The sequence below is a fragment of the Pipistrellus hanaki genome (assembly GCF_964339955.1).
Source record: "Pipistrellus hanaki genome assembly, chromosome: 5".
NCBI lineage: Eukaryota > Metazoa > Chordata > Mammalia > Chiroptera > Vespertilionidae > Pipistrellus > Pipistrellus hanaki.
In genome coordinates, this window is record NC_140507.1 from 14184570 (window position 1) to 14206838 (window position 22269).

Genomic DNA, 22269 nt, shown 5'->3' on the forward strand with positions numbered 1-22269 from the left:
CAATCGCACCAAGCTCAACACTCTTCCCAGTAAGGAAATCAACGAATGGGGTTATTGTGAAGTTGCAAACTCGAGGCCTTCCCCTTTATCCCCCACTTTTCTCCTTGGCAGAGAATCAAAGGCCCCCGTGATCCTGAGCATCAATGGTGTGTCCTGGTCGCACAAACCAAGCGCGCGCAGGGCTGGGTTCTCCAGGCCCCTGTAAGGGACTCACTTGGTTTCATCCCCCGGGGCGGTCCGTGGCCCAGAACCCCCAGTCTCCTGGGCAACACCATTGTCCGCGCTCCGGGCGGGGGAGGGGTAACTAAGAACAACAACGGCCATCAGAGAACTCGAGAGTCCGAGGAAACAGGGGAAAATGGGCAGCACGTGCGGCCGTGCCCGCCGGCGCCGGTGATTCGAGGACTCGGCACAAGGCGAGAGTGGAGGGCGGGAGAAGCCCAGAGAGCGTGCTTCTGATTGGCGGCGCCCGGCGCCGGGACGCCTGTGATTGGGCGAGGCCGCGCACAGAGAGCCTGCTTTTTTTTTTTTGAACCGCGTAGGGTTCTGGGTAGCAAAGGCTTTGGAAGGGTCTTAACCGAAAGAGGGCGGGGAGCGCGGGGGGGCCCCCGAGGGGCAGGGTCGCCAACAAACGGCTGAGATCACAATCCGTCTGGGACCAGGCCGGGGCGTTCCCCTACGTCCATGGAGAGAGCCAGGCCCGAGCCGTCGCCTCAGCCACGCCAACTGCCGCGGGCGACCCCGCCGCGTCCACTGCGCCCCGCTCCGCCCCAGCTGCCAGTCGAGGGCACCCCCTTTCGCCCTCAGTCGCCCCCAGCCCCGTGCGCGGCCGCCATCGCGACCGTGGCCTCGCCGTGCGGGGAAGGACCGGCGGCGTCGGGCGTCCAGCCGTCCGTGCGGCGGCTGCTGCAGGTGAAGCCGGAGCAGGTGCTGCTGCTGCCGCCGCCGCCGCCAGGGCCGCCGCCGTCCCCGGCCAGGGACGAAGACGCCGCCGCCGCCTCGCCCGCGCAGGCGCGGCTGCTGCAGTTGAGGCCGGAGGTGCCGCTGCTGCCCCCGCCGCCCCCGCTGTCGCCGCCGCCGCCCACCTCCGAGGGCGCGCCCTGCAAGTCCGACTTGCACCCGGTGCCGCCCCAGGTGCTACAGGTCAAGGCGGAGAAGCAGGAGCTGGGGCCCGGCTTGGATCCCTCCGTGGGGCCTCGGAGGGCCGTCGAGGCGAGCCCGAGGGCCTCCAGGACGGCCAAGGCTGCCGAAGGCCCTGGGTCGGCCCTGGACAATCGCCGAGGGGACCCGAAGAAGAGCAAGTTGGAGGCAGAGGAGGACATGAGGGCCGCGGAGAAAGGCGGGGAAGGCAAAAGCCTGATGACGGCCATCCGAGAGAGAATCATCAAAACGGAGGAGCCCGAGAGACTCCAGGAGGACTGCAGGCTCGACCGGGAGCCCGCGTCCAATGGGCTGGTCCATGGCAGCAAGGAGGTCCTCCTGGCGCAGCCGTCCAGCGCCTTCGGGCCGCACCAGCAGGACCTCAGGATCCCTCTGACTCTCCACACGGTCTCCCCCGGGGCCCAGATCCAGTTTCAGGGGCCTCCACCTTCAGAGCTGATACGCTTGACCAAGGTGCCCTTGACACCGGTGCCTATTAAAATGCAATCCTTGCTGGAGCCTTCTGTAAAAATTGAAACCAAAGATGTCCCGCTCACCGTGCTTCCCTCAGACGCAGGTATTAGACGGCAGGGGAATCTGGTTTTCAGATTTCGTCTATGTTGCCCCATTAGCTGACATGTCAAGCAGTTCAGAAGCCTAAACTAGAAACATAAAATCATGGAACTGATTCTGTTCAGGGCAAAGTCTGCACAGGTATCACTTCTGATTGACTTGTACATATACCAGTGAAATACACTTAACACGTTCAAGATTACCAAACATTTTTTTAAAAAAATCTAAGGCCCAACGAAGTTGAGATTTAGATGTAACAAGTGTTTACACACAAAAATATTAATAGAAATATTTTTGCTAGATAATACAAAGCCCTCGATATATATGTTACAGATATTTTAAAATATTATAGATAAATATTTTATATGTATCAAGAAGCCAAAGGGGAAAAATGTATTTAATGAAAAAAATAGTTATTAAAAGAAAATAATTTAGAGGTGATTTTTCTTCTTTAAAAAGGAACAGTCGACATTGTTCTGGAGGAAAACAGTACATGATTAAATGTAGCATTTTAGAATTATTAAAGAAGGATTTAGAGAAATTTGGAAAATGAAAATACTGTAGAATAAGCTAAATGTTTTCAAAGAAGTGACTAATACAGTGGTAACAACTACAAATAGATATTTTATTCTATCCATTATTTCCAAATATATAGTTAGAACATTTCTTATTTTAAGGTATCAGACAAAACACTATGTCAATGAATGTCATAAGTTATATTAATCTTCATGTTTTCATTAACTTTCATGTTTATTGTTTTTGTTACTTTACTGATCCTTTCTCTTCACTCAACCCTCTAATTTTTAACTTGAGTAGTTTTTAAATATTTTTGTTTTTTTAAAGGAAAGGGAAAGCTTTCTTTGTTATACTTATTTCACCCTTTGTGCATTAAAAAATTGTTTATATATCAAGTAACCCTAAAGAGAAACAATATAAGAAGTTTATAGACAGTTGTTTTTGGTGAATTATGTAAGAGATATGAATTTAGTCAACTTACTTTATTGTAATATCAACTGGATCTGTGATTCTTAAAAAGTCACTTTTCTTATTTTCCTCCCAGGACATGGGACTAGTGTTATTGACACATATTGGTAGGAGTTTCACCTTCATAATGAAATATAACTAATATAATATTATAATATTATAAATATTTTGCTTGAATGGACACTACAACGGCATGAAAATGAGTTCCTTGAAACATTTTGGGAACACTTACCTAGTGCTAGGATTATAGTCATAAATTAAGTCATAGTTCGTGTCCCCCATTATTAGAATAGTTTTTAATGGGAAGTAAATGGTAATAATTGTTAGAGGTATTGATAAAGCTCAAAGAAGTAATAATCCAGCAATCTATTGTCTTCAACATTATTCCACAATATCTTATTATTATTTTGAGAAAAAGAGTCATTCTAAACTACAGTTTAGAATGCTGAGTTCAAGGGTAATGAGGAGTTCTGGAACCCTGGCAGTTCTTTGGCTATATTCAAGTGTATATTTAGATAGTTAAAAAATAAAAATGGAGGTGCATTTCACTTTAAAATTGTGTGTGTGTGTGTGTGTGTGTGAGAAACACATTAATTTAGTCTCTTGATTTTTGTCATGTAGGAATACCAGATACTCCCTTCAGTAAGGACAGAAATGGCCATGTGAAGCGACCCATGAATGCATTTATGGTTTGGGCAAGGATCCACCGGCCAGCACTAGCCAAAGCTAACCCAGCAGCTAACAATGCAGAAATCAGTGTCCAGCTTGGGTTAGAGTGGAACAAACTTAGTGAAGAACAAAAGAAACCTTATTATGATGAAGCACAAAAGATTAAAGAAAAGCACAGAGAGGAATTTCCTGGTAATTAAATGAATAAAGCTGCTAATTTCTTTTAAATCAATTTATTTAGGTAAAGATTTGTCTAGGCTGAGATTGAAAGACAAAATGTGTAATCATTTGTCTAATCTGATAAGTACAATAACGAACAATGGCTAATATTATACTAATGATTGAATTGATACTGGGCATAAGTTTCTTTAAACAGAACCAATTAGAGGGCTATCTAGTCTTATTTGTTAACGAATGCAAGCCAGGGACATACAGTTTTATTGTGTTTTTGATTAAATATATAGATATAAACTTATAAAGATAAAAGCTCCAGGATTCTAGGCTATAGTTTTGTAAACATACTAGAAAACAAAGTTTTAAAATTATAACAATAGAAAAAAAAAAAAAAGCATGCACACTTATAGGCAATGAGAATGCTGGGATTTGCACCATGCTCTATTTTAATATTATATGATTATCAGGACATAGTTCTGCCTTTTGATTGATAGATTTATCCTCATCATGATTTAATTTGAAATGAATTTTGATTTCTTCCCCAGCAGTGGGGACATTAATATTAAGCTTGGGCCCTGCCAGCATGGCTCAGTGGTTGAATATTGACTTATGAACCAGGAAGGTCACAGTTCAATTCCTAGTCGGGGCACATGCCTGGGTTGTGGGCTCAGTCCCCAGTGTGGGACATGCAGGAGACAGCCAATCAATGATTGTCAACATTGATGTTTCTCTCTCTCCCTCTCCCTTCCTCTCTGAAATCAATTTAAAAAAAATTTTTTTTTAATATTAAGGTTGGGATAGCAGCCAGCGTAACTGCGCATGGTAGAAAAAGAATGATTTTTTTCTAAAGTATGAGCAAAGAGGTTCTGGGGGTGGGAAGTCAGAGGCAGCAATTATAGGGAACGAGCAATTCTCCTGGTTATACTGTAGCTATAACTGCCATAATGCCACTCTTCTGACTTTGGGAGGAAATTTAGTTATTTGTGGACTTGGAAACTGCCAAGTCTAGGTGAGTGAATCTTCCTAAAGTAGGCATAAAAATAGTGATTGCTCATTATGACCATTTCAGTGTAAGATATAGGCAATTGTATCTTAGAGACAGATACTGTCTTACTGGGGTATTGTTTTATAGGTAGCAGAAAAGCTTTGGGTTTCAGACTTAATTCTTTTAATTACTAAGATTCCATGTGTTTGGATGTAAGACATTTGACTTTAATTTATTTGAATTATCACAATGTTGTCCACTACTTAGAAGTTTTTTGGATATATATGCTAAAATGCATAAAATAGTGTTATAGAGCTGGAAAAGATACTTTAGACAATAACTTATTTTTTAAAAACTTAGCTAACAATGCAGAAATCAGTGTCCAGGTTTTCAGTTGTTAGTATGGAAAATAACACAATAATTAATAAATACTAATACAAGAATAAACTTTTGCATACTTAAAACTGTAGACCTATTTTTGCTCCAGCCTATGTGTAAAGAACTATCTATAGGCTTTATAGGGTGCATGTGTTTAAATTTAAAAAAGTTTCTTTTCTTCTGTAGGTTGGGTTTATCAGCCTCGGCCAGGGAAGCGAAAACGCTTCCCTCTAAGTGTTTCCAATGTATTTTCTGGTACCACACAGAATATCACCTCTCCGAATCCTACAACAATTTATCCTTACCGCTCCCCTACCTACTCTGTGGTAATTCCCAGCCTACAAAACACCATCATTCATCCAGTTGGTGAGTTGGTTTTATTGTAGATTATGAATCTTTAAATAGCTGTGTGAAAATTTTACCTCAAGTTGAAATTTTGCTTCGGTTAGCTTAAGAATTTAGAAAAACAATATTGGGAGGGGGAGTGGAGAAAGTGAAAACATTAAATAAGAGGAGGAAAATTTTCAGTAGACGTCAAAGAACTTGGTTTGCCAAAGTGGCAAAGATACCAAGTGTAAAGATTCAAACCTTTTAAGCAAATCAGGATGAGCCCATAGAATAGGCAGGGAATGCGGGAAATGTCTGAGGTCACTCAGTAGGAAATAGGAGTGGCTTTTTACTATCAGCATGAAAGAATGCCTTACTAATGGGGTATGAGGCACCCTGTCCTGGAATTTAGTAATGATGACTGATCATTAAGACTGTTCTCTTGCTGCCCTAGAAAAGCAATGGAAGTAATCTATTTTCTACCAAATATTTGGCTCGTTATATTGTCTTTCCCTATATTTCTCCTCTTTTATGAGTTCTTTTTGTCTGTTGCACTTAAGAACCACAAATTAATTAAAGCTATCCATCATTGGTTTGTTCTTCCAGAATATATTTTAACCACATATTAGGCAGAGCTTTATACACCCACTATCTAAAAGCTACCTGCTCAGATCCTCTGGTAATAAAGCCACCTCTATGTGCTGAGTGATTTAGGTATCTTGAAATTTGACTTATTAGAATTTTATGCATTTTCACCTTTTTTCTATAACAGTTTAGCAATTGATAGCAACGAAGTCACATTCAGGATGTCTAGGCTGAAAAGAAAGATGCAGAAAGCGCTGATTTTATATCCTTGTTCTTTCCCAGCCCAGTCAGGCACTTTTACCCTCCCCTCTTGGCAGGCTCTCTTTAAGCCTGTATTTTTACGTAGGCTTAATTATGCTTTTGTTAACTTACTTTGTTTTGTCTGTTATATTATTTATGGTTTCTATTTTCACAATCTGTTTCTTCTCTTAATTCCTTTTTCTAAAACCTTTCCCTCCCATCTGTTTTTACTCACCATTAAATGCTGTATGTTTGCACAGAGACAAATATATCAATGTTCTTATTTGAAGCAGCTGACAGTTTTATACAATATACAGTTGATCTTTAAACAACTCGGGTTTGAATTGCATGTATCCACTTATGCGTAGATATTTTCCCCAATAAATCCATAGGCTCTCTGTATCAGCCGGCTTTACATCCACGATTCAACCAACAGTACATATTATTTTCGATCAATGGATACAAAGGGTCAATTGAGCATCCTCAGATTTTGGTATTCAAGGGGGTCCTGAAACCAATCTTCATTGGATACCAAGGGCAGACTGTATTTTATGCAATTCTGAGGAAAGACAATTACCAGGGAAGATCAAAAACAGTTGTTTTACCTGCATTTAAAAATTCTGCCATATCTGTCATGCCCTGCTGCAATAAGATTTCTTTCATATCTACCACAAATTAACCCATGGCAAATCCTGTTCTCACTTGGGAATTTCCCACCGTATTCACATTGAATGCAATAAAGTGAAAAAATTTTACTAATTGCTTCTTTAGCTTTTTCAATTAAAAAATTAAATGCTATTTATAATTTAGTTTAATATACAGAAGTATACAAAATAAAATACAAATTATGCATGCCACTACACTGAAAACTCTATTAATATTAAAAAATAAATTAATATATTTAGATAATAGAAAATTCAAATAGTATTGACAAATATAATATGAAAATCTGGCTTTTTCTTCTGCTTCACTGCCCTGTCTCTCCTCCCAGATATCTGCTCCTTAAAAGTAACCTCTGTTAGTGGTTTCACATTACTTATTTTAGAAACATTTATATATACATACCAACATTCCAGGTTTTTGTCTTGTATTTCACCACTCAATTTTATTCATTAAAAAATAGTTGAGCATCTATTCAATATCAAGTAGAATTTAGAGCCCTGGAGATAACAGCAGTGAACAAAACAAAAGGTCTCTCTTCTCATGGCACTTAGAATCTAGGTGAGAAAAAGAAACCAAACAACATAAAATAAGTAAACAAGGATGCCTTCAGTTTTTTCAAAATGCTATAAAGGAATTAAATAGAGGGGACTGATATTAATGCTTGACCTGTGCTCTTTTTACTTCTGCAGGTGAAGCCCCACCTGCCATCCAGTTGCCCACACCTGCAGTCCAGCGTCTAAGCCCCATCACACTTTTCCAGCCTGCCGTCTCCAGTACTGCCCAGGTGGCCGTCCAGGCTCCAAATCTGCCCCTCCGGCCAGCACTCTCACCCCAGCGCTTTGCTGGGCCCTCCCAAACGGACACTCATCAGCTGCATTCTGGAGCCAGTCACTCTGTAAAGAGACCTACACCTGTCTCTCCGGAGAGCACCAATAGGATTCCAACTAGTGCAAGTACTGCCCATGCCAGATTTGCAACCTCGCCCATCCAACCTCCCAAGGAGTATCCAAGCGTTTCCACTTGTCCCAGAGGTGCTCCAATCCCTCAGGCTCCTCCTCTTCCACACTCACATGTCTACCAGACCCCTGCTCTTGGCCATCCAGCCACACTATTTGGGACACCACCTCGATTCTCTTTTCATCATCCCTACTTCCTGCCTGGACCTCATTACTTCCCATCAAGGTAAATGACCTTTTATTTCTTTTCACCTACAAATACATCTAATGAATTTTCACTTCTGAAGGCATCTCTTTTTTACTGAAAAAGGGACTTCCTCAATTCTGCTTGGAATCTAATTTAGATTAGAGGCTGAATAGGGGCCAAGCAGTTAACATAAATACATGAAGGGGGCTAAATAAGGACTGGGGGAGCCAAAGAGAGTATATGCCCCATCTAATGCGGCAATTGCTTCAGCTCTAGCCAACTATTGCCACATGAAATATGGGTGCAAGTGTTGCCAGATCTGATTTTCCATGAGAAAATAGTTATAATGGACCTTAAGATTATTTAGTCATCCCCCTTACTGTATAGACCTGGGTTTCTCAAATATTATATGTATATGAGTAATATGTGATCTTGTTAAAATGCAGATTCTAAGGTGGTAGGTCTGGTGTATTTCGTTTAAGAATGTCAAAGCAGTAGGTCAGCTATAAACATTAAACTGCATATAGTTTTCCAAAAGAGAAGACCAGCCTTGTAAATTATAACATTGTTTGCTTTTCTAACTTCTACATGTATGTATGTATCTGATGATAATTTCCCCAAGGAAATAGATAATCTTACTAATATTTGTTTAGATAGCATATTTCAGTAAAATCCAGCCTGCCTAAATAACAAATTTAATTGAGTCCCCCTCAATTTTCTTATTGTCTCTGCTCCCAACTGATAACAAAATCTTCTATAAAGAATATTCTCCTCTAATCTATTCATGTGTGGAATTATTCAATCATTTCAATACCATAATTGAAATGACATTTGCTATACATATCAATTATATAAATATATATCACATATAAATATTTTCCAGAAGTCCATTCTGTCCTGTATATCTAAAGTAAAAATCTAAGAGGTTAGCCAATATAATCAAGGAGTTATTTTATAAAACACAAGGACTTAGAAGTTCTGATCCCTAGCTCTGAGAGCTAACATTTTTCTCCCTTCAAATATTAACAAATCTTAACCATCTTTATGCTGTGCTTATTGAAACAATCTCTTCCTGTACTACATTAATTTCTCAATTAATAAAAAAAAATTTAGTTCTTTTTTTATCCCCTCACCCTTTCACCACTTCTTTCTCCTCCTTATAGTATTTATAGTTTTATATAAAAAAAAAAGACATCTAAGATATTTTCTTGTTCGCCATTGAGTAAATAAGTTTAAAAGTTTATTGAAATTATGTATATAAAAAGGATATAAAAGACAAATGGGAACTTGTTAGTTTAAAATATATAGAAAATATTATCATATATATTTATGCATATATATCATATTCACATACATACATACATACATACATATAAATGTATGAGAAGGTAAGTCCAAAGAATTCCCAGGTTTATGAGAATATATAGAATCTTTACTGTAAATTTCAAAACAACATATCAAGATTAAAAGCAATTATCCTCTACCTTTGTTTGGGTTATAAGTCTATTTAAGAATTTGATTGAAGTTGTGGGCCATTTCCCATAATAATGCACATCTACAGATATATACAATGTTTTGCATAAATCTTATGGAGGAGGTAACTTAAAGGCTCCAAACAAATATGTTAGACTTAGCTAACATGGAATACCTTCTGCTGTAACTATCTAGAAATATGAAACTTAAATGTTAACAATGTAATACCTACCTGAACTTATCATTTCTTTTGCTGTATGGAAGTTTTTTAGTTTGATGTAGGGACATGTGCTTATTTTTGCTTTTGGTGTAAAATTCAAAATATCATTGCCAAGGCCAATGTGAAGGAGCTTACTGCCTCTGTTTTCTTCTTAGAATTTTATGTTCTTACTAGAGGCCTGGTGCACGAATTCGTGTACCAGTGGGGTCCCTCCACCTGGCCTGCAGGATTGGGCCGAAACCGGCTCTCTGACATCCCCCAAGGGGTCCTTGATTGTGAGAGGGCACAGACCAGGCCAAGGGACCTCACTGGTGCACGATGGGGGGTTGGGGGAGAGAGCGATGTGGGAAGTTGGCCAGCTGGAGAGGGACCGTGGGAGGACTCCAGGGCATGTCTGGCCCATTTGACTCAGTCCTGATTGGCCAGACCCCAGGAGCAAGCTAACCTACCAGTTGGAGCATCTGTCCCCTGGTGGTCAGTGCACATCATAGCAAGCGGTTGAGCAGCTTTAGCATATCATTAGCATATTATGCTTCGATTGGTTGAATGGATGATCAGACAACCAGGCACTTAGCATATTAGGCTTTTATTATATAGGATGTTTAAGTCTTTAATCCATTTTGAGTTGATTTTTGTGTTGTGATATAATAGAGGGGTCCAGTTTCATTCTTTTGCATGTGGTAATCTTCCACTTATTGAAGACATTATTTCCCCCATATATTCTTGGTTTCTTTGTCATAAGTTAACTGATCATATACATGTGGGCTTATATCTGGGCTCTCTATTTTATTCCATTGACCTGTGTATCTATTTAATGATAATAACATACTGTTTTGATTATGTCCATTGACCTATGTATTAATTTAATGATAATAGCATACTGTTTTGATTATGTAGCTTTGTAATATAATTTTAAACTAGGGAGTATAATGCCTCCATATTTGTTGTTCTTTGTCAAGATTGCTTTGGCTATTTGGAGTCTTTTTTGATTCCATACAAATTTTAGAATTGTTTGCTCTGTGTGTCTAAAAAAAAAAAATGCCATTGGAAGTTTGATAGTCATTGCATTGAATCTGTAGGTTGCTTTGGATAGTGTGGAAATTTTAATTACTATTTATTCCAGTCTATGAACATGGAATATTATCCCATTTATTTGTGTTTTCTTTAATCTCGTTATTAGTATCTCATAGATTTCAGTGTTTTAGTCTTTTACCTCCTTGGTTAAATTTATTCTTAGGTATTTTATCCTTTTTGATGCACTTATAGATGGGATTATTTTCTTAAATTTTTTGAGATTTTGTTATTTGTGTATAGAAACACAACTGGTTTTTGTTTATTGATTATCCTGCAAATTTATTGAATTAATTGATTAGTTCCAACAGTTTTTTGTGTGGAATCTTTAGAGGTTTCTATATATAATGTCATAAACTAATAGAGACAGTTTTATGGTTTTTTCTTGCCTAATTGCTCTTGCTATAACTTCTAATACTATGTTGAAAAAAAGTGGCAAGAGTTGTATCTTTGTCTTATTTCAGCTTTTCAATGTTTTCTGTGAATACTTAAGTTTAAATAATGGATAGAAAACTATACATCCAAAAATGGGATGAAAATCAGTAATGAACTAGAAGACTGTACAATACTTTGAACCAAGTATATATATATATAAATACTTCATCTAATAATAAAATATATAATTTTCTCAAGTGCACATGACATATTCTATAGGATAGACCATATGTTAGATCACACGATAAGTCTCAAAAACTTTAAAATATTGAAATCATACATAGTTTCTTTCCCATTTTTGATGGAATAAAACTAATAATCAATAACAGAAAGAAAACTAGAAAATTTACAAGTATATGGAAATTAAACAACACATTCTTAAACAACCAGTGGTCAAATAAGCCATCATGAAGGAAATTTAAAAATTCTTTGAGAAGTATGAAAATGAAAATACAGCATACGAAAACGTAAGGGATTTTATAGTGAAAGCAGTGCTGATAGAAAAGTTTATAACTGCAATGACATATTTAAAAAGAAAGATCTCGCCCAACAGGTGTGATTCAGTGGTTGAGCTTCAACTTATGAACCAGGAGGCCACACTTGGATTCCCAGTCAGGGCACATGCCTGGGTTATGGCCTCAATCCCCAGTGGGTGGCATGCAGGAGGCAGCCAATCAATGATTCTCTTTCATCATTGATGTTTCTCTCTCTCTCTTTGTCTCCCTTTCTCTCTCTCTAAAATCAATAAAAACATTTTTTTAAAAAAAAGATCTTAAATCAACAACCTAACTTTATACTTTAAGGAAGTGAAAAGGGAAGAGCAAAGAAAACCCAAAGCTAGCCCTGACCGGTTTGGCTCAGTGGATAGAGCGTTGGCCTGTGGACTGAAGGGTCCCAGATTCGATTCTAGTCAAGGGCATGTACCTTGGTTGCAGGCATATCCCCAGTAGGGGGTGTGCAAGAGGCAGCTGATCGATGTTTCTCTCTCATCGATGTTTCTAACTCTCCCTCTCTCAGTAAAAAATCAATATATTAAAAAAGAAAAGAAAAAGAAAACCCAAAGCTAGCAGAAGGAAGGAAATAATAATGATTTGAGAGAAATGAAAGGAAGGATAGAAAAACAATAGAGAATTCCATGAAATAGGGAAAAATCAATAAAAGTTGATTTTGAAAAGATCAATAAAATTGACAAAATCTTTAGCTAGGCTAAGATAAAAAAGAAAGAGCCAAAACAGGTTTGGCTCAGTGGATAGGGTGTCGGCCTGCGAACTGAAGGGTACCAGGTTCGATTCTAGTTAAGGGCATGTACCTTGGTTGCGGGCAAATTCCCAGTGTGGGGTGTGCAAGAGGCAGCTGAATGGTGATTCTCTCTCATCGATGTTTCTAACTCTCCCTCTCTCTTCCTCTCTGTAAAAAATCAATAATATATATATATATATATATATATATATATATATATATATATATATATATATTTTTTTTTTTTTTTAAAGAAAGAAAACATATATCCCTGACCAAGTAGCTCAGTTGGTTAGAGTGTCATTCCTATATGCCAAGGTGTTGTGGGTTTGATCTCAGGTCAGGGCACATGCAGGGGTCAACCAATGAATGCATACTAGTAAATAAATGAAACAATAAATTGATATTTTTTCTCTCTCTTCTCCCCTCCCTCCCTCATTTTTCTTTCTCCCTCTCTCCCTTCCTCTCTCTCTCAAATCAATGCATAAAATTTTTTTTAAAAGAAAGAAGACATAAATTATGAAAATCAGACATGAAATTGGTTACATTACTTCTTACTTTAGAGATATAAAAATAATTATAGAATAATACAGGAATAATTGTACATCAGCTAGTTAGGCAACAAAGATGAAATGGACAAATACATGAATTACCAAAACTGACTTAAGGAGAAACAGAAAACCTGATCAGACTTGTATCAAGATATTGAATCAGAAATCAGAAACCTCCCAACAGAGAAAAGCCCTGGACTAGATTGCTTCACTAGTGAATTCTATCAAACATTTAAAGAGGAATTAATATCAATTGCTATCAAACTCTTATAGAAAGTGTAAGAGGGAACACTTCTAAGGCCAATATTACTCTGTTACCAAAGCCAAAGATCTCACAAGAAAGAAAATTACAGACCAATGTATCTTATGAATATAGATGTAAAATATATACTAAAAAATACTAGCACCTTGAATCTAGCAGCATAGTAAAAGGATTGAAAACCAGGAACAAGTGGGATTTACCCCAGGAATGTATGTGGTTCAACATTTGAAAATAACTTATTACAACAGACTTCATTAAGAGAGCAAAGGAACAAAACCACCTGGTAATTTTAATTGATGCAGAAAAAAAACATTTGATAAAATCTAACACCTTTTTATGACAAAAATCAGTTCCTAATTTCAAACTTATTCAGCAAACTAGTAATATAAGGGAACTTCCTCAACATAATAAAGGACATTTATCAAAAGCCCACACTTAAATTTATATTCAATGATGGAGGACTATGATTGGGAACAAGATAAGGATGCCCACTTGTATTTCTATAAACTAGAAATGAACAATGAACAAAATCCAAAAAGGATATTAAGAAAATAATTTCATTCATAATAGCATCAAAAAGAATACTTAGAAATAAATCTAACCAAGTAGGTACAAGACTTGTAGACTGAAAAATATAAAACATTGCTGAAAGAAATTAAAGAACACTTAAATAAATGAAAAGATGTCTGAGTTCATGCATTGTAAGACTTAATATTTTTATGATGGCAATATTTCCCAAAGTGACTTACAGAATCAGTACAATCTCTCTTAAATCCCAATGGCTTTTTTGTAGAAAAGGAAAAGTGGATTCTAAATCGTATGGAATTTTAAGTGACCTACAATCTTGAAAAAGGAGAATAAAATTGGAGCACTGAGCTTACTACGAAGCTACAGTATCAAACAATGTGGTATCACAGCCATAGTCAGGGAGAAAATATCTGTGGAAGATATAACTGATCATGGACTGTTACCCAAAATATGCAAGGAACTCTTAAGAAAATGAACAGTCTTTTTTAAAATGTATAAAATACCTGAATGGACACCTCATCAAAGAAGATATACAGAAGGGAACTTAAGCATATGAAAAGGTGCTTCACATCATCATATATCATTAGGGAATTGCAAATTTAAACACACAAATATCAGAATTACCAAAATCCAAAACACTGATGACAAGAATGCTGGTGAGGATGTAGAGCAAAAGAAACTCTTAATTCATTGCTGGTGGGAATGTACAACCACTTTGGAAGACAGTTTGGCAGTTTTTTACAAAACTAAAAAATACTCTTACCATGTGATCAGCAATCAACTTCTTAGTATTTATCCAAATTAACTGGAAACATCCTATCTAATAAAAGAGTAATATGCAAATTGACCATCACTCCAACACACAAGATGGCTGCCCCATGTGGACACAACCGCCAAAGGGTGGCCAATAGGGGAGGGCAGTTGGGAGGGACCGGGCTTGCAAAGGAGGGCAGTTGGGGATGATCAAGCCTGCAGGGGAGGACAGTTAGGGGTGACCAAGCCAACAGAGGAGGGAAGTTGGGGGCGACCAGGCCTGCAGGGAAGGGTAGTTGGGGGCAAACAGGCTGGCAGGGGAGCAGTAAGGCATCAATCAGGCTGGCAGGCAGAAGCAGTTAGGGGCAATCAGGAAGGAAGGCAGGCGAACTGTTGGGAGCCAGCAGTCCTGGATTGTGAGAGGGATGTCCCAGATTGGAGAAGGTGCAGGCTGGGCTGAGGGAACCCTTCCTCCCCCCAACCCCCCTTGCAAGAATATGAGTGTTTATAGCAGCTTTATTCATAAGGTGAGTAGATAAACTGTGGTGCATCTAAACAATGGAATAATTCTTTAGCACTAAAAAGAAATTAACTGACAAGCCATGAAAAGACATAGAGGAACTTTACATGTATATTTCCAAGTCAGAGAAACCATGAAAAATATTTTATTTTTGCCATATTTACCATTTTGTTATAGACATTTTTATATGCAAAACAGATGGAATAATCTTCATGTACCCAACATCCAACCTCAACAATTATCAACATTTTAGCTCCTTCATTTATTCATTTCCCCCTACCTTTTGGGGAAAGTGTCTTAAGTATTTTAAAGTGAATTATAGACATCATATAATTTCACCTGTAACTATACCAGTATGTATAATTACTAGTTAAGGATTTTTTAAAATGGCCTATTTTCATACCTAAAAATTAATAATTCCTTATTGTTTAATTTTCCTCCATTGTCTCAGAACTGCCTTTTCACAATTGGTTTGTCTAAAGCAAGATCCAAGCAAAGAATACACATTGGATGTAATTATGGCTCTTAAGCCTCTTCTATGCTACAATAGTACTTACCATTTTTTTTAATACCATGTGTTTATTGAAGAAATAAGAAATTACCCACATCCTGAATTTGGCTTATTACATCCTTGGGTATTGTTTAACATGTTTCCCTATCACCCATTTTTCCTATAAAATGATAGTTATATCTTGTAACTGGATTAGATTCGGGTTCAGGTTTTTTATTTGTTTGTTTGTTTGCAATGATACTCATAGGTGGTGTTTTGTATTTTGTATTGTATCACATCAAGAGGTACATAAAGTTTTTATTCATGATGTTAGAATGATCTGTAGGTTCAGGTATTGTCAACCTAATCATAAATTTCCCCACCTAAAGCAGTGTTTCAAATATTCTCTTCTGTACAGTAGTATCACTTGAAAGTCTCAGACCAAATCAGAATCTTTGGGGGTTAAGAACCTGGGCAGCAGTATTCTTTCAAAGTTTCCTTATGTAATTCTAATGGTCACTTAAGGTTGAGAAATAACAATGTAATTATTTTAGTAGCTAAGATGATTGTTACCCTAGACACATGAGATTGCAAAATGATGATTTTCTGATTTCATATTCATTCATTAGCTGGAATTCTTTTATGAAGAAAAACTTTTCCTCATCAACTATTTGATTACTTCAAAATTTGGAAGGACAGGACCAACTCTTGATTCTTTCCACATATCAATGAATCTTGTGTTGTTTTAGGAATATCAATATGAATATTTTCTACATTTGATATGTTTTAATACTTTGCAGTCATTTATTTATATATTTTGATGCTCAAATTTTCCCAATTTTTTGTCCAGTTGGCTTTGTTCCTGTGTCCTTGATCTTTGATTTGATAAATTTTTTGCTCTCTCACACAGTATGTTCCAGATTTACCTTGTCCCTTATTTATACCAGACCTGGAATCAACCGTTTTAACCAAAGTTCCAAGTTTCTTTTACTGAAAGTGATATTTAGAAATAGCAATTTGGCCAATAGGCATGCTTATTGCTACTGAATTAACAGGGTATCTAGGTCTTTTCAGTAAAAATATGTATTTTTGTGAGAAAATTTGAGTTTATATTGATATTTCCAGAATAAATATAATATTGTAGAGTTTCACATGAAGTTCTTTGATTTTATGTGCATAGTATCTTCCTCCTCTAAAAAATCTTGGTTACTAATGATAATAAAATCATTACTTATTTGCTTTATCCTACCAAACATGTTTTTTCTGATATACATATACATATATACATGAAGAGAGTATATTTCAAAATAATATCAATAGTTTCAAAGCAGTGATATCATAATAAAATTACTGAATGCAGTTTAAAATTTATTTGTGTTTCTTTTTCTTCATGGTTATATTTTACCAGGAAGGTACAATGAAAATATTATATCAGATTTACATTATCTTGAAATATTTTTTCTCTGTATATTTAAGACACCTACTACTTGATATAAACTTGGGTATACTTGCTTTCAATTTTAAGGATTATTTTTTAAAAACTAAGTTTGTTGCCAAAACCAGTTTAGCTCAATGGATAGAGTGTTGTCCTGCGGACTGAAAGGTCCCAGGTTCGATTCTGGTCAAGGGCATGTGCCTTGGTTGTGGGCACATCCCCAGTGGGGGGTGTGCAGGAGGCAGCTGATGGCTAATTCTCTGATCGATGTTTCTCTCCGTCCCTCTCTCTTCCTCTCTGTGAAAAATCAATAAAATATAAACAAACAAACAATTACACTCTAAAAATCAGTGCCACTTTAAAAAAAAATAAAAACTAAATTTGTTTAAAATTATATAAAATATTTATATGGTTTAAAAATCAGAATTTTCAGATTTTTTTTTTAAATCATTAGTTTTTTTGCCCTTTAAACCCCATAATAAAAGGTACATTTTAAGAAGTCTGGCTTCCCTTCTTATTTCCTTTCCTCTTTCTTCTCTCCTCCTATAGCTAACTATTTTCATTAGATTTTATCTTTACATTATTTCTTTTTGAAAATAAAAGCAAAATGAAAATGTATGTGTATATTTAGCAATACATTATTAAATGCAACTTCTTTTAAGGCTAATCATACATTGAAAGTGTTTCTGGTTTCCAAAGTACTCAATATACATTGAGTTACTCTCAAGTTCCTTATGACAGACCTTTTAAATTAGAAAAAGAGGCAATATTATCCCTATTTTATATAAGGAGGCCCTACGGCCCAGATAACTTAAGATTTAAGATTACCAGGTGTGTAAGTGGCACAGCTAGAACTAGTGCCCAGGTAGTGTGCTGTGGTAGTTAGGATAACAAGTTCTGGTGTCAGGTTGCCTGATTCTATTTTACTGCTTACTAATTATATGACTTTGAGAAAGTTGCTTAATCTCTTTAAAACTCCATTCCCTAATCTGTAAAGTGGAGATATTATAGTATCTATATCATAGAGTGGTTCCAAGGAATATTTAAGATACATATATACACTCCTTAGCCACTGTCTAGAAAACATAATAAATGCTTATTAGATGCTGACTAATATTATTATTCTGATAATTCTGTTTGATGCTTTTCTCGCTATACCATGATGCTTCTAGTTAATCATTTTCATCTATATGACTTTATCTTAATATTTTTTATTCTCTGAATATAACACTAACTTTTTTAAAAACATACCAATATAGCCATGTGATGTTTGCATTTTAAACTTCAGCACATGCCTAGTACACACCTAGATTTTAGCCTAAACAAATTCTCCATCAAGCCTTACATAGTATCTTGCCTATATTTAGTCCAGAAAAAAAAAGTAGTGGTTGAATTGTTTCTAGCTGATGTGATGCTTGGTGGAGGAGATAGCTTTGAGCACCCCCTGAAGCATCATGGACGGAGGGACCTAAAGGTAGAATGGGTACAGGAGCTAAGTCATAGTAGCTGGAAGCACAATTGTTCAGGACGACATATGCATTGAATTAAAAATGCCCGAATAAGGATGTGGCAGTAGGAATGGAAATCTGAAGCATTTTAGAAACTTGGCCTCATATTTGTGATATTTAATAAGGTCTCTGGCACTTGGAGATTTGGAGGGTGAGACACCAAACCACTGAATATAACCATATTTTCCCAGAGTTTGAGATGTTCTAGTATGTTCTAGATGAGTCTAGTATGTTCATCATAGTTAGGCTTTTAAAGGGAAGGAAACAAAGTTGACTTCTTTTTTTTTTAATGTGGGAGCATGAAATAAAACACCCACCTTATTATAGGTTTTTCTGAGATCATTATGTTTATATTATCTGTCACTAGATGGAGTCCATGAGCCCAGGGAAGTTTTGGTTGGACTTTTCTATATACCTCTTTCTGCAATTGCTCTCTATTCCTGTTCTGTGCCTTTGAAAGGGAGAAAAGATACTTTAAAAAAAAAGAAAAAAAGAAAAGTATTTTTTTTGACAAATGGATTTGAATAGTAGAATTTTTAGACTTGCCTTTTAAAAATTATCATTGTTTTTGCCTTTTTAAAAAAATCATCAAAATAGTTTTTTCCAATTCTTCGCATTCCTGCCCTCCAAAAAAAAAAAAAAAAAAAAAATATATATATATATATATATATATATATATATATATATATATTTTGGAAAAGATCTTTAAAACCACAATTTAATATCAGTTCTAAATCTTTCTGGTGTTAACTGTTCTTTTTTTAAGAATATAGCCGGAACCAGTTTGGCTCAGTGGTAGAGCGTCGGTCTGCGGACTGAAAGGTCCCAGGTTCGATTCCGGTCAGGGGCATGTACGTTGGTTGCGGGCACATCCCCGGTAGGGGGTGTGCAAGAGGCAGCTGATCAATGTTTCTCTCTCATCGACGTTTCTAGCTCTCTATCTCTCTCCCTTCCTCTCTGTAAAAAATCAATAAAATATATATTTTTTTAAAAAAGAATATATTTGTATTGATTTCAGAGAAGCAGGGAGAGGAAGAGACAGAAACATCAATGATGAGAGACAGTCATTGATCTGCTGCCTCCTGCATGCCCTACACCAGGGATTGAGCCCTCAACCAGGGCATGTGCCCTGACCGGGAATCGAATTGTGACCTTCTGGTTCATAGTTTGATGCTCAATCACTGAGTTTTGTTTCAAATATTCATAAGACATTGAAACTTGCAACAGACTAATGTATTTCAGAGGGAAGGGAGCAGGGCAGGACTCTATCAACCAAAGAAGTTATATGCATATATAAATAGCCCATGGACAGACAATAGTGTGGAGAAGGCCTGGGGAGAGGGTGGGAATAGGGAGGAGAGGATCAATGGGGGGAGGGGGGAACATCTGTAATATTTTCAACAATAAAGATATATTTTATAAAATATTAATAAGAACAATTATTACATTGCTTACTGTCAGTTTTTAAAACAGCACAGCACATGCCTGTATTTCCAAAACCTTACATGGTGCCAGGCAACATGAGAGAAAGGACCAGATAAGTAATTTTTCTTTATCAAGGCTGTCAAAAAGAAGCCGAAGGCTGATGATAGATAATAGTCTAGTGAGTCACCTGATTATTACTTCGACATTTGTTTTCTGTTAGGGCTAAGCAGTAGTAAAAGAGCAAATGAATACATGACCTGGTAGCAGAAAGTTATCTTGGGAACCTTCCAGAGGATGCAGTTAAACTTGATCAATTAGTCTGTAAGCCAGACAACATGTAGGCAAGGCATGATCTAACTCCTTTTTTGTCTTTCTGCTGCAGCACGTGTCCCTATAGTCGGCCTCCCTTTGGCTATGGAAATTTTCCAAGTTCAATGCCTGAATGCCTTGGTTATTATGAAGACAGGTACCAAAAACATGAGGCTATGTTTTCAGCTTTAAATAGAGACTATCCTTTCAGAGACTACCCAGAGGAACGCACACACAGTGAAGATTCTCGGAGTTGTGAGAGCATGGATGGGACCTCTTACTATAATAGTCACAGCCACAGTGGGGAAGAATTCCTAAATCCCATGCCTCAGCTGGACATCGGAGTCTTGGAGAATGTCTTAACAGCTCCTACATCAACTCCCTCTGGCATCCAGCAAGTCAATGTCACTGATAGTGATGAGGAGAAAGAAGAAAAAGTGCTCAGGAATTTATAATTTTAAAACAAATATGCACAGAAAATAAACATTTCTTAAAATATATTCTGGGTCAGTTGGTGTGAGAAAAAAAAGCCTACAATGCTTTGTTGAGAGTTTTCAGCCATGCTTTGAGGAGTCAAACCAAATGCAATGTATGCCTTCATAACATTTTTATTAGTGAAACTGAAGTCCTGATTCATCATAGGAATATTTAAGATACAAAATAATTTATTTTTATGGAAGAAATTTGCATCAACATATATTTTCATCATTTTATCTTGGAATGTGCAGAATACCAAATCTTCACAATTATATGTGAGGGAAAAAGGAGTATGACATGACAAGTGTGATTTGTATTTTATTTCAGAATACATTATTTATTTTTCTTATATGATTTTTTGTTTGGTCTTTATATAATATTTATGGATGTAACATTTTGAAAATATTTTGATAACTTTTATTAGTGAATTGGGACTCAGTTACTAAATTTAATTTATACTGATCACCAATTATAACTTGCAAATGTGTTTTAATGTCATCTGGGTAATTCCTTCAGCTTGATTAGTCATTTCTGTTTCTAAACATTTGCATCATCTTTTTTGGATATCTTTTTCCATTTGGTATTCATTGTTCTACTTTTGTTATAATTAAATAAATGTAGATGAAATTGTTCTTGTTGGATGTTTTCTGTTTGGGGGTTAGAAATAAGCAAAATGAATATTCTTCAAAATGAGGATGGTTCCCACACCATATAGATACTTACTTTAACTTAATAGTCTCCAGAATTACAGATTCTATTAGTTCACATGAGATCTAAAACTCTATTAACAAAGATGCTGTGCACATATTCCAATGCCATTTCCAAACTCTTTACACACATATGCATATGTCTTAATCACTCCTCAAGATGGAAGGGCTCTTCCAGATGTGGTTCAAGCAGCTGTCTTTAAAACCATGGCATTCATGTAGAAGCATGTTGGCATTTGTTTAATTCACAAAGAGCAAAAACATCCTACTTGCAATGTGACTTCTTGGTAAGTGCCCACTTATGGATGGAGAGAACCTTTTTAGAAGAAGATCAGGATCACCAGAGATCATCTACACGACACAGTGAATTGATGAACCAGAAATAAACATAAAGCAATAGCTTTTCCCTCAATGATCTGTACAACATGCAAATTGGGATCTTGTTACTTAAACCTGCTTAGAAATTGTGTATGGAAACCTGTTCTAAGCTTTTAACTTCTCCCTTGCAAAATCTGTGGTATTTGTTCATTATTGTAATACATTTCATCAGCTCTATACCTAATTGTATGTAAGATTTCCTCTTCCCAATAAAAATTTTATTTTTATACCTTATATTCTTAAATTACTCTGTGCAGTGTCATTTCAATGTGGTTAAAGAGTAAACTTGAATATTTTGCTGGAAAGTGAATGTAATTTCACATCAGAACTAAAACAATGTTTGTCTTCACACTTGATGTCTACACCATAAAGGAAAAATGTGTTTAACAATTTGACCCCATCTCATTTTAATAGCACTTTAGTGACTAAATTGGCTTTTGATCACAGACCTATTAAGATAGTTTGGTTAGGGGCATCCCTGTATAAGGAATGATGTAGAGCATGGTTCAGTGTTTCCTAACTACTTGTCTTCAGGCTAGTCCTGCGCCACCAATTCCAAACCCAGCTTTTTTTTTTAATGGCTGTGATGGCTTAGCAACTCTTTATTCTTCCTCCTCTTCCTCAGTG

The 22269-nt window shown here is 36.9% G+C and overlaps 1 protein-coding gene across 2 annotated transcripts; it reads left to right on the plus strand.

The window, feature by feature from the left end:
• Window positions 1–684: 684 nt before the first annotated feature.
• SOX30 (SRY-box transcription factor 30) lies at window positions 685–20535 on the plus strand (the record flags this gene model as incomplete). Of its 2 annotated transcripts, XM_084884479.1 has the most annotated exons (5): window positions 685–1717; window positions 3319–3558; window positions 5090–5269; window positions 7408–7900; window positions 20154–20535. In XM_084884479.1, 5 exons carry the CDS (start codon window positions 685–687, stop codon window positions 20533–20535), a joined length of 2328 nt encoding a protein of 775 aa, XP_084740605.1. The 2 variants fall into 2 exon arrangements, with proteins under 2 accessions (XP_084740605.1, XP_084740606.1); XM_084884480.1 differs by lacking the exon at window positions 7408–7900 and having other exon boundaries at window positions 20154–20329.
• Window positions 20536–22269: the final 1734 nt, after the last annotated feature.